Below are 19,668 nucleotides of genomic sequence, written 5' to 3' on the forward strand. Positions count from 1 at the left end.
TGCAGAGAGAATTGGAAGCTGATATATGCATGAAACGCCAAACATCAACTGACAAACCACAAGGGCTCTATATACACAAAGGGTAATGAGATGAACAAGACACACCGGGGAACAATCAGGGACTAATCAACATGAACAACTACAGTACAAAGGACTACAAACATGAAACAGTAACAGGAAAAAACACAAAAGTCCAAACAACACACTTTATTTCTCCACATATTGCTAAGTTATTTTTTTATTTAATACCTTTTATTGTACAGATTCCATTATTTAGTAGTCTTTTGGTTTTTGACTAGATTTGTTGATGCAGTCTTCAACTGCAGCAAGCGAGGTCAATCTATCTAGAACTGACCATCTGACGACACCTGAGTTTATGTCCATGATGTTGGGTAGGCTAGCCCACAATGCCTTCCCTGACCCTGTAAGGCTTCACGCTACCAGGCAGGCATAGTTACTCCCATGGCTATTATGCAATTAAATGAGCTACTGTCAATAGGGAGATTGGCCAAGATATTTGTAACAATTTTTAATCTGATCTTTGAAAAAAGGAGGCACTATCAAGGTGTTTTTTTTAATCACGTGTATCTAGGTGTGTGTTTCATCTCTTATGTGTCCTTTAATCCATGATTATACCCATATTTCCACTATTGTTCAGACAGAGGTCGTTGTCCTCACACAATGTCCTTGTTTCAACTTCCTCTCTTTATACGTCCTCTGCACCGTCTGTGATCAGTGACATTATATCATCCACAAACTTCAATGACAATGACATCCATATAAATATTTAATTCACAGTAACTGGCTATCACAATGCTATTACTATCAAAGTTTTAATTTATATCTCATCTTTTTTGTTTTACTACAAGTCTATCATTTAATCCAAATAATCTTAATGTTTAATCAATTGGTATGTCTATAGCAGGGCTGTCCTTACTGTTGTTTTAAATTAAGCATCAAAAGGGCCATCATTCTTGACCATATTTAACAGAGGCCTTACCATGGTAGAGACTGCTAGGTTAGTTCACCGTAACCTACAAAGATCTACAAGTCTGCTTACTATTCACAATACCTTTATGGTACAGTGAATGGCATTACTATATAATCTAGTGCATAAAGTATGAGGGAAGTGTCTCAATGTGAGTGGCTAAATATGAAGATGGTACGGCAGGCTGTACACCATTTTTTGGATCATATGACACTGAGAGTTTTTCAAAATGAACTTGAGCAGGCCTGTCAGGGTGAAGAAATCACCTGTCTTGTGTTATTTTGTTGGGACAATGTCAGTTTCCATCATGCAGAGCTGGTTTGGGAATAGTTTTAGGATCATCTTCGGTTCATGACCCTACAGTATGTCTCTCACCATATTACCTTTCCTCAACCCATTGAGGAACACTTCTGTGCTTGGAGGTGGAAGGTGTATGATGGCCATCCCCATGAGCATGTCACGCTCCTTCACGCCATAGATTACGCTTGAAATGACAACAGAGCAATGTCAAACATGACTTAATCATGCATGAAGGTTTTTCCCACATGGAAACAAGGATATTCAACAAGGATTTTACCGAAGTGTGGAACTTTGTTTAACAGCCTCAAGCTTTAATGAATATGCATCTCTCAGTGCAATAGTCAGATGTGATTGTGTCGTAATAGTTTGTGTAAAACAGCATGCACTTACTTTTTGCATTAATACTTTGTGTGATTCCAGTGAGTCTACAGTCGACTACAGCCGAGTTTACATTGTATTAATTCTAACTTGTTTTCTAACTTACCCTAAACTGTTTCTGCTGCGCAGCAGAAAATAACAGACAGACACAAGATGTTAGTATAATTCATATCTTTATTGTTAGATGTTAAAAACATGGTTAATTTACTATTCAGTTTAAAATCAAAATGTAAAACAGTGTCGTCTACTATCTGAACAAGATGACTAAATCTAGTTCTACCAGAAAGACATGGGAGATAAATTGAATAACAAGCGTATATTTATTAACAGCTCAGCAAGTATACATTTATAAAGTTCTTTGGCGTAGGCCCCGTCCTTTGCGTGCAATGCGAGGGTAGCCGAATCTGCATGTCCTGCCTGAAGATGAAGGCAGGGGCGCAGCCGACCCCCCTGGAGGTAAAGGAAGGGACCATCCTGGCGGTGGTGGGGAGGATGAAGGGGAAGGTACCATCTTGGTGGTGGTGGGGAGGATGAAGGGGAAGGTACCATCTTGGTGGTAGTGGGGAGGATGAAGGGGAAGGTACCATCTTGATGGTGGTTGGGGAGGATGGAGGTAATTGGCAGCGTCAGTATCTGCAAACTCGCACTGCTTTTTCTTAAAAACACTGCGTCAGATGTATTTGGTAGCATGATTATCTTGTTTAATCGTGTATTAAGTACATATTTATCAGGCTCATATTTGTAGAAATAAGCAAAGTAAATTTATAAAACAAAAAGAACCAGTTAATGGCCTTGCATCAGAACACAACAAGTATGAAGATATGTTTGTTTTTTAAGTTTTTATTCTAACTTTTAAACTAGATTATCCTTTGAAAAGTGTAATACAGTATTTGATTTTGGGGGAAAATCTGGAAAACTACCTTACGCATGCAGTGTTTTCACCAATTGCCGTTGACCACCCTTAATGCTGTCATTGTGAGTTGAACTGTTTGGAGTATTGCAGCACCTATTTCTTTGCAAAAACATTGCATCAGACATATCACATTTTTTCCTTTATACTTGCTCGGAAAACTGAAACTGAACCTTTGTATAAATAAGAAAAGTACATTTTAATAGAAGATTAAAAGAAAAAGTACCAATTGATGACATTGTGTCAGACCACAGCAAATATGAAGTAGTTTGGGTTCAAATTTAAATGCAAGATTATCCTTTAAAAAAGTGTAATACAAATCGTATAGAGTATTTGATTTTGGGGGGAATGCTGGAAACTAGTGTAATTTAGCTTAATCTTTGTTTTTAAGGGAAATTAAATATTCTCAGGAGACCCATTGAGCCCTGAAGTTATGACTTCTGAAGACCTCTCATGTGTAGATTCACTCGGCTGAAAAATGCTGTTTTGCAATTTACACATCTGAAATAAAAGGTACAACCATTTTTCTTTCAAGTATTTTATTAGCTAAAATTAATGTCTTTATTCATAAATATGATCTCATTGATCTGACTTATCCTCGTAAGCGAATAATTTCTTATCTTTATTTACATGGTACAGGTAAGTCCATGGAGGCTTGCATGTCGTTCCGCCATCTTGAAAAACTATAATAGCAGAAAGGGACAAAAAGCACTAGCCTCGACGCATTTCCACAACACGTTTTCGTTCAGAGCCGGCTGACTGAAACCAGCTGAAGCGGCCAAGGTGAGAGGCGTTTGTCACTCCCCGGCAAATTTGAAAGGCTGCACTGCCTGCACGGTACTTCATAATGCAATCCTCGTAGCCAAAAAGCAATCACTTTAATTTAAAAGGAAACGTCACCGGTGAATTCAAAACGAGGGTAAATATTGTGATAGCTTTTCCCAGGTGGATAGAGCTAATGAAGGAGAAAGACTTTGAAAGGGACGCTGAAGTTGCCTGCTTTCTTCTCGACAGGTAAGTCAGGTCTAAATTACATGCTTTTTTCTTTGCTTGGTTGTGTAATTCATTATATAGGCAGCATAACAGTAGAACATGTATAGTTAAATATAGTTAAAGTTAAATATATATATATATATATATATATATATAAATTCATTTAGCTAAAACTATGTTTAAATTGTTTGAATACATTTTAGCAACATATTTGTTATTATTCATTGAGTTATACACTCATCTAAAGGATTATTAGGAACACCATACTAATACTGTGTTTGACCCCCTTTCGCCTTCAGAACTGCCTTAATTCTACGTGGCATTGATTCAACAAGGTGCTGAAAGCATTCTTTAGAAATGTTGGCCCATATTGATAGGATAGCATCTTGCAGTTGATGGATATTTGTGGGATGCACATCTAGGGCACGAAGCTCCCGTTCCACCAAATCCCATAGATGCTCTATTGGGTTGAGATCTGGTGACTGTGGGGGCCATTTTAGTACAGTGAACTCATTGTCATGTTCAAGAAACCAATTTGAAATGATTCGAGCTTTGTGACATGGTGCATTATCCTGCTGGAAGTAGCCATCAGAGGATGGGTACATGGTGACCATAAAGGGATGGACATGGTCAGAAACAATGCTCAGGTAGGCCGTGGCATTTAAACGATGCCCAATTGGCACTAAGGGGCCTAAAGTGTGCCAAGAAAACATTCCCCACACCATTAGACCACCACCACCAGCCTGCACAATGGTAACAAGGCATGATGGATCCATGTTCTCATTCTGTTTACGCCAAATTCTGACTCTACCATCTGAATGTCTCAACAGAAATCGAGACTCATCAGACCAGGCAACAGACAGGACCACACCCCTAAATGCATTGAAGCAACTGCCATGTGATTGGTTGATTAGATAATTGCATTAATGAGAAATTGAACAGGTGATCATAATAATCCTTTAGGTGAGTGTATACTTTATTTCTAATCATTTAATTAAAAAATAGAGATTAGTTAATTTTTTAGAACCAACTTAGTGTGTGTGAATGCAAAACAGCTTAGAAATGATATTAAATGATTTATTTATTTATTTTTGAAAATGTAAAAATGCAGTTTTCTGTGATGGTCGTGTTTAGTTGTATGGGATAGAATAAGCTGTTACAGTACAAAAATCGTATATATTAATATATATATATATATATATATATATATATATATATACACACATATATATTGGCTATATTAATCAAAATTATACTTTAATACAGTTACGTTCTAAAAGATAAATAGAAGATACGAATGTATTAAAACTTTAAAGATTGAATTTAAACAATCTTTTCACTTTAAAAGATCATATTTAAACATTTACGATTATGCTTTGAAATAAATTTAGTACGACCAAAACGTTGGCTGTGGAAAGTCGTTAGCAGACTAACATTACACGATGCACAGAGGCTCATCTGCTCTGTCACCCTATATCCTGAAGCTAAAATTATTGTCAAGTAACGTATTTCTCTGAAGATGTGCTGGTGATTGGAAGGACCTTATAAGCAGCCTATCAATGGGGGCCGGCCTGAGGCATCACAGATTCTAAATGTCTTCATTGGTATTCTCTCACTAAAGATAGGCCTGTGTGATGATTTTCTCAAAGATACTTCTTAAGGAATTATTAAACATTTCACACAATTTGCGAGATGGCTTTTGAGACCCCAAAATTCAAAGTTCTTTGCATGCACCCTGATAAGTAAAAACTATAGTCACGTTTTTCCACAGACCATCAATGTAGAATATTTGTTTTTATTAATTCATTGAATTTAATTAAAAACATTTTTATTTTTAAAAGATCTAATTTAAACTTTTAATGCTTATACTATGAAATAAGATTAAAACTAATCGAACACATGCAATGTCTCTTCTGATCGCTGAACAAACACACACACACACACACACACACACACACACACACGGGGGTGTGAGAGGGAAACACTCGGGGATCTTTTCAACTTTAAACTCATTGCATTTTTGTAAACCATTCATACGTTGTATGGACATCTAATGTTAGGAGCTACTTCTTCAACTCGATGAAAATTGATTTTTTATTTTTAATAATTATTTTAAAGGATGATTTATTTATTTTATTTATCTAAAATAATTGGATCAGTAAATTTAGTAAGATATTTATTTTTATAACCATTTCATTTATATACTTTTAAAGAGCAGAATGTTTTTCAACTTTAGTATGAAATATATGTCATTATTAGAAAACCTCTTTTTCTCACTTCCACTGTGCTCAGGAATGTGGAGGGTGGGAGGGGGCAGCATGTGACACACACATCCTGATAACAGATTGTTTTTAAAAGAAAAATAACCCTCATAACTTTCATTATATCAAAAATCAAATATGAAACAATGAATCCCTTATACTCACGAGGTCATACACATATTATCCTATTATTAAATTACACACAAGGTCATAAACATATTATCCTATTATCCAGTTATTCAATTACACACAAGGTCACCGCTAGGTCAAGGGCAGGTCAGGGGGGAGGGGCAAAGTCAAAAGGTCAAACCCATCAATCATCATTAATTAAAAAGCCATCAGTCATTATGACACAAGCTGTATCATAACAATACTTGCGGCTCCACAATCTCCTTTAACTCCAGTGCATCTTTAGCCCTGTTGTACCCTACATCTGATAGCTGCTTGTACCTGTCCTCAGGATCAATGCCAGGACACTTGTGCTGGATTCGAATCCGATCTGCATCATATCATGTTGTCTCTTTACGTCAATCAATAACAAAAACAATTTTTTATTTTACTTTCGTTAATATATAAGCAGTATAATATACTACAACAATAATTAATCCCTTTGCAAGGCAACTCAGCAGTACACAGACCAGTAGATGAGATTGAAGAATATAAAGGCCCCTGGGAAGATCATGCGAGAGTAGGCATCAATGGCGTGAGTGTTTTGGATGATACGGAAGCCTCTGAGGGTCTTCTTTTTGGCTGCTGTGGCCTCATTTGCCAAAGACAGGCACACCACCATGTGTTCCTGTTTATCCTCAGAGGAGACGGGAGCCTGGGTATATCCTGCCAGGCCATTGACATCAGACTTACTGTACGTGTCATTGAGCAACATAGTCCTTGTGTGAGATATGTCACATGTGCAGGGTAAAGGCTAAAATGGATAAACACAAACACTTTCGTTACCATTTAGAAAACTTTTATCTTGGCTGCAAGGTGCAAGATATGGCTTATTTAATTTAGGCTTGAATAAGACCAACAGGTATCCCCCCTAATATTACCTAAAGTTACATGTAACTTTCAACAAGAGTCAAGTACTGTAAGATGAACTGAATATCGGCTTCACAAACTCCTGAAAACCAAAAAAAGAGAAGATTTGAAGTTTGAAGTGATATAGGCCTTGCTATAGCCTGACTGGTTGCTTGGCAGTTGTGAGGACATTGCTATATGGATATTTGTCACTTGAGCCCTTATGCATTCTTGGTATTTTCAACATTAACAAGGGCAAGGCATGTGATAGCCATCCAAATCCAGAATGTCAGTGTTTTTCTACTACCACCCGGGTGAGATATCATGGCCAAATGATTGATTATTGAACTTACAAAAAAGGATCGGTAACACTTTATTTTGATGGTCCCTTTTGAACATTCTACATGAGTAATTAGACATGTAGCTGCAAAGTAACTTATAGTCAACAGAATGCATTAAAGGGACCATCAAAATAAAGTGAAACCAAAGGATCAATCCAAAAGTTTTGTACATTTTTTTTTTTGATCACTGCTAAGCTCCATATGGTAACTATTACCACAAAGGTAATGTGCATGCGTTTTAACACTTTCCCCGCCATTGACAGAATTTTCCAACAATACATGTTTTCATTATTGTACAGTAGGGATATCATCTTACACATCTTCTGAAAGAGTACCGAAACGCCGGATCCAAACACACGTGAAGAGGAAGCAGAAACGAGCGATAAAAGTATTGCTTATGCACATATGTCTTTGACAAAAACATGATTTTCTCAGAATTTTTCTCAAAATTTAGATTTTTCATTAAATTTACACACATTCATGTGTTGATTTAAAAGAAATGCATGAAAATAGAATAAAACAGTGTTTTTTTTAAGCAGAGGATCTGTTCTTTCTTTTGATATATTGCATGTTTAGATATTCATACAACAAATAAATTCTGGGTGCCATGCAATTTTTGTGAAAATGATTTAAAAAAATATATATTTTTTAAATGCTGGCGGGGAAAGAGTTAAAAATAGACTTATTTACAGAAACTGTTTACAAAAATAATATTATGTCACCACTCAAATACAGCGAGTAAGAAGAAAAAGAAGAAAGAGAACTAAATCATGTAAACTTCTAAATTATAAACTTCCTTTATTATTATGATTATTTATCATGACCACAACGCATCCCTGAAGTGTCAGCAGGGATTGTGTCAACTATACTCAACTAGGCCTCATCGACACGACAGCCATCGGCACTGATCCTAAACAAACTCGTCTCCATACGCACGTGATGACTCCGGTCTTCAACCAGATGAACTGCATAATATAATGTTCCGATCCAATCTGACTTCTGACCTGTAATGCTGCCTGAATCATAATCATACACTGGTCGTTCGTTGGCCAGAGGAGATCTGGACCCCGACTGAGCCTGGTTTCTCCCAAGGTTTTTTACTCCATTCTGTCACTGATGGAGTTTTGGTTCCTTGCCACTGTCGCCTTTTTTCGCCATTGTCGACAATGGCTTTTGGCTTGCTTAGTTGGGGACATTTAATTTTATATTTAACAATATTATTTTCCTGTTATCTCTGTAAAGCTGATTTGAAACAATCTGCATTGTAAAAAGCACTATATAAATAAAGGTTATAAATATATAAATATATATTTACACAATATAAGTAAAGCAATTATCACCTTGTTTTCCTATAGTTCAAACAGTAGAGCGTTGGCGCTTGCAATGCCAAGGTCATGGGTTTGATTCCCAGGGAAAGCAAGAATTGATAAGAATGTGTACCTTGAAATGAACTGTAAGTCGATTTGGATAAAAGTGTCTGCCAAATGGGTAAATATATTATGGCAGCAACAGGTGTAAGATTTGAAAATATGTATACCTTTATATCAATTAGGACTTGGCCGACTAATCATTTTACTAGTCCAAGTAGCCAGGTGAAGTGTTACCGTATAAATAATAGGTTGTGTTAACTTCTTTCTGATCATTTCCACATTTTTAAAACGGCATCCTGTTTGGAGAGATAAAACCATTTAAACCAAAGCGCATTGATTTTCCAATAAATAAATGTAAATGTTGTAAATCTTGGGGGTTCCCAACAATATGTTTTGTCAAGCCAACATAATAAAGATGACAAAATGAAGGTTAATAATAAAGGCAAGTAATAGAGGAGATTAAATAAGAATAAATAAGGAGATTATCTGAAAATTATGTATTGTGTATTTACCTTCTCTCTTAACTTGCGATCCTTCCCATCATGCACTGTGGTCAAGTAGTTTACGGCAGCATACTCAAGTACCGATAAAAAGACGAAGACAAAGCTGACCCACAGGTAAATGTCCACGGCTTTGATGTAGGAGACTCTTGGCATGGAGGCGTTCACTCCAGTGATGATGGTGGACATGGTGAGCACCGTCGTAATGCCTACAGGAAATGACAGTCAAATTCTCCCACAAATAGTGTGTCTCTATTTCATCTCCACACCAACTACTCATTTTGCATTTCAATGATGTGTCTTTTTCTTTCTTTAGTCTGCACTGTGGCATGTTTTATTGCAGTGGTAACTGATTTTAAGGGATAGTTCACCCAAAAATTAAATTTGTCCTTAACTTTCACCCTTATGTCGTTTCAAACCCGTAAGACCTTCGTTCATCTTTGCAACACAAACTAAGATATTTTTGATGAAATCCTTTCTGTCCCTCCATAGGCTACAATGTTATGATCACTTTCAAGGCCCAGAAAGGTAGTCAAGACATTGTTAAAATAGTCCATGTGACTATTTTACACGGCCCGGTTCGCTTTAGCTCGGTTGCTTTTCTACTGCAGTTAGTATCGCTTCAAAGTGGGTGGGATTATGACTGATCGTTATAGTTTATCCGCTCCTCGGCAACCAACAAGAGGAAAGTCTGCACTTCTCGTCCACTGACCACGATACAGCCATTTCTTTTTTGGAAGTTTTTTTTCTTCAAGCAAGTCAAGCAAGTAGTTTTAAAACAGGTGGTACAGTGGTGGCTGTTACTAGCTATTTAAATCTAGCGGGTTTGATGTCTCGCAAATACAATGACACTGGTAGTGACGATTCTGTCTGTCTGACCAATCAGTGATCTGCAGTGTTTTCACGTCACATTTTAGTATCGGTACGGTATGCTTGGAACCTCAACAGAGGTGGTACCATTTAAAGCGAGCCGAAGCGAGCCGTACCGTACCGTACCATGCAGTGGAAAAGCTCCAAAGCGTGCCATACCGAACCGAACTGTACCGTACCATGCAGTGGAAAATTGCCAATTGATTAATTTACTGGGATCACATGCTAAATAGTTTTCAAACTTGATTCAAATACAGACCAATTAATAAACACTCTTTGCACCCCAGGATGGTTGGAAAAAGAAGTAAACCCAGTCCCCTTCAAATCTACGCTTGTAGTTAGCATTGTTATATTTGTCTAAAATAATTAATAGGCTATTCTTGAATGTAACACAATATTCTAAGATTATAAATGAGAATATTTGTATCTAGAACTGTCAGATGCAATGCCAATCGACAAAAACTGTTGAGTTTTACAACCCCACTGGTTTCACCTAACGAGACTCTGGCAGGAACGGCTCGCCGGTCGATCCAGAAGGACACCCATGACAGCATGACCATCAGAGTGGCGGGAAAGTACGTCTGAAGCAGGAAGAAGAAGATATGACGACGCAGAGTGAAGTTGATGTAAAGACGATTGTACCAACCTGCAGGAGATATGAAATTAGAGCAAAGAATAAAATTAAAAGAAAAAGTATTCTGATTCTGAAGACTGAGCAAAGACTGACTTAATTCTTAAAGAAATAGTTCACCCAAATATGTAAATTCTGTTATAATTTACTCTTGTTCGTTATGCTGTTCCAACCCCGTAAGAATTTTATTTATCATCGTAACTCAAATTAAGATATTTTAAAATGAAACAATGAGGTTCATTCTCATGTTACGCAGCACGTTTGAGCTTCAGAAAGAACCAATGAGGTTCATTCTTGTGTTACGTAGCTTGTTTGTGCTTCTGCAAGAAACAACGAGGTTCATTCTCGTGTTACGCAGGACGTTTGAGCTTCTGCAAGAACCAATGAAGTTCATTCTCGTGATACGCAGCATGTTTGAGCCTCAGCAAGAACCAATGAGGTTCATTATCGTTTTACGCAGCACGTTTGAGCCTCAGCAAGAACCAATGAGGTTCATTATCGTGTTACGCAGCACGTTTGAGCTTCTGCAAGAACCAACGAGGTTCATTCTCATGTTACGCAGCATGTTTGAGCTTCAGCAAGTTATGCAGCACGTTTGAGCTTCAGCAAGAACCAATGAAGTTCATTCTCGTGTTACGCAGCATGTTTGAGCTTCTGCAAGAACCAATGAAGTTCATTCTCGTGTTACGCAGCATGTTTGAGCTTCAGCAAGAACCAATGAGGTTCATTCTCGTGTTACGCAGCACGTTTGAGCTTTTGCAAGAACCAATGAGGTTCATTCTTATGTTGCGCAGCACGTTTGAGCTTTTGCAAGAACCAATGAGGTTCATTCTCGTGTTATGCAGCATGTTTAAGCTTTTGTGAGAACGAATGAGGTCCATTCTCGTGTTACGCAGCATGTTTGAGCTTCAGAGAGAACCAATGAGGTTCATTCTCATGTTACGCAGCACGTTTGAGCTTTTGTGAGAACCAATGAGGTTCATTCTCGTGTTACGCAACACATTTGAGCTTCTGCAAGAACCAATGAGGTTCATTCTCGTGTTACGCAGCACGTTTGAGCTTCTGCGAGAACCAATGAGGTTCATTCTCGTGTTACGCAACACATTTGAGCTTCTGCAAGAACCAATGAGGTTCATTCTCGTGTTACACAGCACGTTTGAGCTTCAGCAAGAACCAAAGCGGTTCATTCTCGTGTTACACAACACATTTGAGCTTCTGCAAGAACCAATGAGGTTCATTCTCGTAAGTTACGCAGAACGTTTGAGCTTCAGCGAGAACCAATGAGGTTCATTCTCGTGTTACGCTGCACGTTTGAGCTTCAGCAAGAACCAAAGCGGTTCATTCTCGTGTTACACAACACATTTGAGCTTCTGCAAGAACCAATGAGGTTCATTCTCGTAAGTTACACAGCACGTTTGAGCTTCAGCGAGAACCAACGAGGTTCATTCTCGTGTTACGCTGCACGTTTGAGCTTCAGCAAGAACCAAAGCGGTTCATTCTCATGTTACACAACACATTTGAGCTTCTGCAAGAACCAATGAGGTTCATTCTCGTAAGTTACACAGCACGTTTGAGCTTCAGCGAGAACCAACGAGGTTCATTCTCGTGTTACGCAGCACGTCTGAGCTTCAGCAAGAACCAAAGCGGTTCATTCTCGTGTTACGCAGCACGTTTGAGCTTCTGCAAGAACCAATGAGGTTCATTCTCGTGTTACGCTGCACGTTTGAGCCTCAGCAAGAACCAATGAGGTTCATTCTCGTGTTACGCAGCACGTTTGAGCTTCTGCAAGAACCAATGAGGTTCATTCTCATGTTACGCTGCACGTTTGAGCTTCTGCAAGAACCAATGAGGTTCATTCTCGTGTTACGCTGCACGTTTGAGCTTCAGCGAGAACCGACGAGGTTCATTCTTGTGTTACGCTGCACGTTTGAGCTTCAGCGAGAACCAATGAGAATCATTCTCATGTTATGCAGCACGTTTGAGCTTTTGTGAGAACCAATGAGGTTCATTCTCATGTTACGCAGCACGTTTGAGCTTTTGTGAGAACCAATGAGGTTCATTCTCATGTTACGCAGCACGTTTGAGCTTTTGTGAGAACCAATGAGGTTCAATCTCATGTTACGCAGCACGTTTGAGCTTTTGTGAGAACCAATGAGGTTCATTCTCATGTTACGCAGAACGTTTGAGCTTCTGCAAGAACCAATGAATGAGGTTCATTCTCGTGTGATAATTGTTTATGTTAATAAAAGTCTAAATTCAATCTGTTCATTATATAAAGCGATCGAGTCTCTTCAGAAAATCTTGACTAAACCGCTTAATTTAGCTTTCAATGGAGAGACAGAAATCTTCATCAAAAAGATCTTCATTTGTGTTCCGAAGATGAATGAAAGTCTTACGGGTTTGGAACGAAAGGAGCGAGATTAATTAATGACAGAATTTGCATTTTTTGGTAAACTAACTGTTGGAAAAGCCGAGTCACGTGCGTATGCGCTACTTTCTGCCAATCATCATCAGCAGAGAGAGTGACTCAGCGGAAGGTGCAAGCGAGACTGTGTGTGTAAAGTGTGCGTCAATAAACAAATGTAAGTTGACTGTATACCAAGTTAACGATAAATGCTTGTTAAGGAGTTTGTAAAGCCTTGATACAATGTCATCCTTTCACAAAGTGATGCGTATTTAACAGAGATGAAGCCGTTTATGGCGCGCTATCGAATGCATGTGAATGTGCCGATTATGTTCAATATTACTTGCAATTTATAGTATTTATATTGCACTCAGTGTTTGATTTGTATGTATGTATGTATGTGTGATCATCACATTAATAGCTGAAACTCTTGTTATTTCAAGTTTAAGAACGCCATGTTTCTGATTATCACCTCATGATGAGTTTCAGTTTTGAATGTTTTACCATTTGCGTGGCTTTGTTGCAGAATAATTTCATTGCCTGTATTTTGATTTCTTTATTTATTCTAGAATTGAACTTGATAATTCTTTATTTGAGAGATTGGTAGCTTTTTGGAAATAATGCAGGTGTAATAATAATCAAGACATTTGTTAATATATATATATATATATATATATATATATATATATATCTTCCTTTCCCTTTGTACATGTAAATACACTATGAAGCTGTAAGCCTGTGCACTGCTGTGTTGTGTACAGCCAAAGACTGTCATCAATAACCCTCTTTTGCATGGAAGTGATCGAATCCAGTGTGTTCTGATCGACACCCCATTGAGGAAAGCTAGAAATAAACCATCATCTATTACAGTCCAACCCTTTACAGTCCTACAATCGAACACTAACACTTTAATTGTATTTTTGAGCAGCTAAAACCTTGAAAAATGACACTTCACTGCTTCATCTACATTAAAACAGTCATCACATCATTTTTCACAATGCTGTGTAAACTCAAACACGATGATGAAGAGCAAATGCAGTCCTTTAATAAATCCAAAGGCATAAAGGTAAACCCAAACAGAGAGCGCGATAAACACACATAATTAGATAGAAGATACCTGATAATGAAAAAAACTGAACTGAACTTAAGAACACGTGATAATGAGGGAGATAATGAGTGCACAGCTGAACATAATGAGTGACCAAGACAACAAAAGACTAACACAAACATAAAAAGTCCAAACTAACAGAACCATGAAAATAATGATATGTATTATTGTGTTGATTTTGAAGATTGTGAGTTATTGCAATGACAAGCTTTGGATTTGGTAACAAGTTAGCTAGCCCAGTTAAGTCAGATGGTAATTAATTTTAAGATGTAAAAGTTTTAAAATTAATTAAATTTTTTCTGTTTTTTTTTGTCTCGTCAGTGATTCTCCTTGCTAACCCGTATTAGTAATGGTCAATCACTCAGCAGTTGCAGATCGAACCTGCTTTATTCATTAACTGCAAAATCCACTACTTTTACTCTCTGCTGATTTCTGTTTATTTAACATTGTGATGAGTGTTTACGGATAACATATTTACAGTATTTTCTTTACATGAGCTCCAACTTAATCACAGCCATAATCGCGTTATAATTGTGCCCATAAAGTGCATGCAAAAAGAAGCCACTGATGACCAAATTAAAAATGAGAGGGATTTAAATTTAAGTCAATATAAATGTTAAAACAACATTCAAATCAGATGGCAAATAAACAGTTTTGTATGAAGGTAAAATGATGACATAAAGAATTGCATGCGCAGGGTAAGATTTGTGAAAGTGTACATAAGATTGCAAGCGTAAATTAAATTTGCATGTGCAAGAGAAGATTTGTAAAGGTGTAAATCGCAATTCAAGTGTAAGAAAAAAATATTTGCAGCATGTAACTGTTATTTTGTAAGTGTAATTCATGTATTTTGAAACTGCAGCTTCATGCTAATGCAAAATAAATAGGATCTGTATTCTTCAGACTTTCATTTTTCCGCGCTTATACTTTTGGCACGGTTTTTGCGCACAAATGCGGTCAAAAGCACTGCAAGCCTGTGAAAAGCAATTTACAAGCGAAAACGACAGAGGCAGGAACTGCCAAACAGATTAATTGCGTAAAATCAAACTTTGTGTAAAAAAATAAACTGTTGCACATGTCTACATGACTCTTTGTGTGCATGAGGAAAAAAGTTTCCGAAATAACCCGATTTGTACAGTTGCGTCTATCATTTTCCTGCGCTTCCACTTTTGGCACGATTCTCTCACTGAGTTTTGCAAGCGCGAAGAGGAGGGCGGGTCCACCTTCATGTAGCCAATCAGATGAGCTTCTCGCTGACTCTCGTTTTACTCTGATCTGATTGGTTCAACAAACACGCCAGTCACCAGAACACATCTTTATCTTCATTTGGCTCAGAAATGTCCTCATTGCCGAAATGGTACTTTTAATGCACACATACATATTAACTAATTATTAAGTAAATAAATGAAAAAATTAATAAATAAATCATGATTTCTTAATAAGCTGTGCACCAGGCTGACTGACATTCATATTGAATTTCGAGCTGGTGTTAATATTATTGGATTGAAATTGTATATCTTATATAATCTGTTACACCACTGAGCTGATGTTAAACTTTACAATCAAAACATTTAGTACCCATTCTTTATGTAATAATACCATTCTGATGCAGTGTTTTTCTCATCATGTCTCTGTTCATGGTATTTAACACTCAATTATATATTTTGAAATATTGTCTTGCACTGTCAATATTGATTCTGATTACATGCGTGTGACTGATCAAGATATTATATGTAGATAGATAGTATGATTACCAAAATGCTTTCTCTGTGTCCAGATTTGACTGTAATGAAAAACTGATACTAAATCAACATGAACTCAACTTTGACAAAAAGTAACTAATTATGTCTGAATAAAAACCCAGCAACCAGGGAATACACAGCATAGATATGTTTATATATAGGGTTATACAGCCATCTAGTGGTTACACGATGGAATTGCAGGTGATAAATGGTGCATAATTTAGAGATGCTCTTGTGTTAAAGCTCCAGTAGGTAGCTTTTGTAAACAAATATTTGTTAAAACTGTCATTATGTCCTGAAAGTAGAATATGAGACAGATAATCTGTGAAAAAAATCAAGCTCCTCTGGCTCCTTCCAGTCGTTCTATTGCCATTTGCAGAAATACACCGCTCCCGGTCAGAAACAACCAATCAGAGCCAGGAGGAATGTCTTAGCAGTGTCAATCACGCTCGTGTATGCGCTGATCACCTCTCTCTTGCACAGTGTACCGTCGTTCGTGACTCTCCTGTTCGAACTCGTTCATCCAAATGAACGAATCTTTTTTCGAGATTCTTTGAATGAACGAAATGACTCGAAAAAAGATTTGTTCATTTTGAACGAGTCTTTTTCAGAGTCATTTCTTTCATTCAACGAACGAAATGACTCGAAAAAAGATTCGTTCATTTGGATGAACGAGTTCGAACAGGATCACGAACGTGCATCACAGAACAGAGCAAGGCGAGCATTTGTGCTTATAAAACTTAAAGTTTTTTATTTATTTTTGAAATGGCCGATCGTTTCGCTAGATAAGACCCTTATTCATCGTCTGGTATCGTTTAAAGCCCTTTGAACCTGCGCTGAAACTGTCATTTGGTCCTTGAAACGTTTGTTTCCTATTGAAGTCCATTATATGGAGAAAAAGCCTGGAATGTTTTCATCAAAAACCTTAATTTCTTTTCGACTGAAGAAAGGAAGACATGGACATCTTGGATGACATGGGGGTGAGTAAATTATCAGCAAAAGTTTTTTTTAAAAGTGAACTAATCCTTTAACGTTATCTTAGTAGCTATTTATAACTTATAGAAAGAGTGCAACCTTATAAAGTTACATGTATTGCAAAATACATAATGATTTGAGGACCAAGTTTGTAGTCAAAGTATGGGCAGGCTATAGTCAATGTAAAGCATATTGTTGATGTTTCGTCCCTATTAGTGAATGTTCCATAACTGTTTATAATCCGCCGTCATCGGTGGTCCTGCTTACTAGCCTGCACGTTCACGGCAGGCTCCACTGTGGGGGAGGAGCTGTGGAGGGAGGAGCTGTGGAGGGAGGAGCTATGGAGGGAGGAGCTGTGGGGGAGGAGCTGTGGAGGAGGAGCTGTGGAGGGAGGAGCTGTGGAGGGAGGAGCTGTGGAGGGAGGAGCTGTGGGGGAGGAGCTGTGGAGGGAGGAGCTGTGGAGGGAGGAGCTGTGGGGGAGGAGCTGTGGAGGGAGGAGCTGTGGAGGGAGGAGCTGTGGGGGAGGAGGTGTGGGGGAGGAGCTGTGGGGGAGGAGCTGTGGAGGGAGGAGCTGTGGGGGAGGAGCTGTGGAGGGAGGAGCTGTGGAAGGAGGAGCTGTGGAGGAAGGAGCTGTGGAGGGAGGAGCTGTGGGGGAGGAGCTGTGGAGGGAGGAGCTGTGGAGGGAGGAGCTGTGGGGGAGGAGCTGTGGAGGGAGGAGCTGTGGGGGAGGAGCTGTGGAGGGAGGAGCTGTGGGGGAGGAGCTGTGGAGGGAGGAGCTGTGGGGGAGGAGCTGTGGAGGGAGGAGCTGTGGAGGGAGGAGCTGTGGGGGAGGAGCTGTGGAGGGAGGAGCTGTGGAGGGAGGAGCTGTGGGGGAGGAGCTGTGGGGGAGGAGCTGTGGAGGGAGGAGCTGTGGGGGAGGAGCTGTGGAGGGAGGAGCTGTGGAGGGAGGAGCTGTGGAGGGAGGAGCTGTGGGGGAGGAGCTGTGGAGGGAGGAGCTGTGGAGGGAGGAGCTGTGGGGGAGGAGCTGTGGAGGGAGGAGCTGTGGAGGGAGGAGCTGTGGGGGAGGAGCTGTGGGGGAGGAGCTGTGGAGGGAGGAGCTGTGGAGGGAGGAGCTGTGGAGGGAGGAGCTGTGGGGGAGGAGCTGTGGAGGGAGGAGCTGTGGAGGGAGGAGCTGTGGAGGGAGGAGCTGTGGGGGAGGAGCTGTGGAGGGAGGAGCTGTGGAGGGAGGAGCTGTGGGGGAGGAGCTGTGGAGGGAGGAGCTGTGGAGGGAGGAGCTGTGGAGGGAGGAGCTGTGGGGGAGGAGCTGTGGGGGAGGAGCTGTGGAGGGAGGAGCTGTGGAGGGAGGAGCTGTGGAGGGAGGGCTGTAGCACAGCAGAGAGCAAGGGGGTTGGACCTGTATGTTGTGCTTCTTCAAATTTTCAGGCTAAGTCAACATTTTCTCAAAACTCCCTACTGCAGCTTTAAAGGGAAAAAATATTATTGTAACTCATTTTAGTAAAATAATAATAATAATTCTGGAATCCCCCCTGATCAGTAGACCAGTGAAATTATGCATGCAGTAGTGCAGATACTAGGCCCACATTCAGCATCAAAATTATAAACTGATATGGCCCGATGAGGAGGAGGATGATGACCAGGATACATGCACTGGATAGACAAATATGTCCTTTCTTAACACACCAGCTCGAAATTCAGTTTTGGCTCATATAGTCAGCCTAATGGTGCACAGACTATTAAGAAATCATGATGTATTTATTTATTTATTTGTTTGTTTATTTATTTATTTAACATGTGTGCATTAAAAGTACAATTTCGGCAATGAGAACATTTCTGAGCCAAATGAAGATAAAGATGTGTTCTGGTGACTGGCGTGTTTGTTGAACCAATCAGATCAGAGTAAAACGAGAGTCAGCGAGAAGCTCATCTGATTGGCTACATGAAGGTGGACCCGCCCTCCTCTTCGCGCTTGCAAAACTCAGTGAGAGAATCGTGCCAAAAGTGGAAGCGCAGGAAAATGAAAGACGCAACTGTACAAATCGGGTTTTTTCGGAAACTTTTTTCCTCATGCACACAAAGAGTCATGTAGACATGTGCAACAGTTTATTTTTTTACACAAAGTTTGATTTTACGCAATTAATCTGTTTTGCAGTTCCTGCCTCTGTCGTTTTCGCTTGTAAATTGCTGTTCACAGGCTTGCAGTGCTTTTGACCGCATTTGTGCGCAAAAACCGTGCCAAAAGTATAAGCGCGGAAAAATGAAAGTCTGAAGAATACAGATCCTATTTATTTTGCATTAGCATGAAGCTGCAGTTTCAAAATACATGAATTACACTTACGAATAACAGTTAAATGCTGCAAATATTTTTTTCTTACACTTGAATTGCGATTTACACCTTTACAAATCTTCTCTTGCACATGCAAATTTAATTTACGCTTGCAATCTTATGTACACTTTCACAAATCTTACCCTGCGCATGCGATTCTTTATGTCATCATTTTACCTTCATAGTTTTGACCTTTATTTGCATGCAACAAAAATACAATTTGTCCAAGATGTCTGGGTAACTAATAAACCATTAGAGTGCAAAGCGGCGACAGCACGTTATGCACTAGTAGACAACTGAAACTGAAACCGAACTGTGTAGTTTACTCTTTTAAAAATAAGCGTGTGCACCTGTGCTGCTGTAGAAGGCCAGTCTGGAGGTGGTGTGGAACTTCTGAATGAGGAACTGAGACAGAGAGATCTTGTCATCCGTGCTCAGAGATTCATCACCACTCTTCCAGTAGAGCATCAGGTCTTCATCAGTGTAAGCATCTGGACACACAGCAGATGAACGGATGTTTGCAGAGACTCAAGATGTGAAACTGGACATCAACGTCA

General features: G+C 39.2%; 1 protein-coding gene across 1 annotated transcript in view; it reads right to left on the reverse strand.

Moving 5' to 3' along the window:
* Nucleotides 1–5,732: 5,732 nt before the first annotated feature.
* Nucleotides 5,733–19,668, reverse strand: part of gabrr2b (gamma-aminobutyric acid type A receptor subunit rho2b) — a 34,821-nt gene continuing 20,885 nt past the window's right edge. Inside the window, exons 6-9 of the mRNA XM_077219665.1 lie at nt 19,462–19,602; nt 10,422–10,574; nt 9,071–9,267; nt 5,733–6,752 (exon numbers count right to left, since the gene is read on the reverse strand). Of these exons, the coding sequence (XP_077075780.1) occupies nt 6,453–6,752; nt 9,071–9,267; nt 10,422–10,574; nt 19,462–19,602 (791 nt within the window). The 3' untranslated portion in view covers nt 5,733–6,452. The remainder of the gene's footprint in view (nt 6,753–9,070; nt 9,268–10,421; nt 10,575–19,461; nt 19,603–19,668) is intronic.

The sequence above is a fragment of the Siphateles boraxobius genome, unplaced genomic scaffold (genome assembly GCF_051911475.1).
Source record: "Siphateles boraxobius isolate OS27281-9 unplaced genomic scaffold, OSU_SipBor_1 8, whole genome shotgun sequence".
In the NCBI taxonomy this organism is placed as follows: Eukaryota; Metazoa; Chordata; class Actinopteri; order Cypriniformes; family Leuciscidae; genus Siphateles; species Siphateles boraxobius.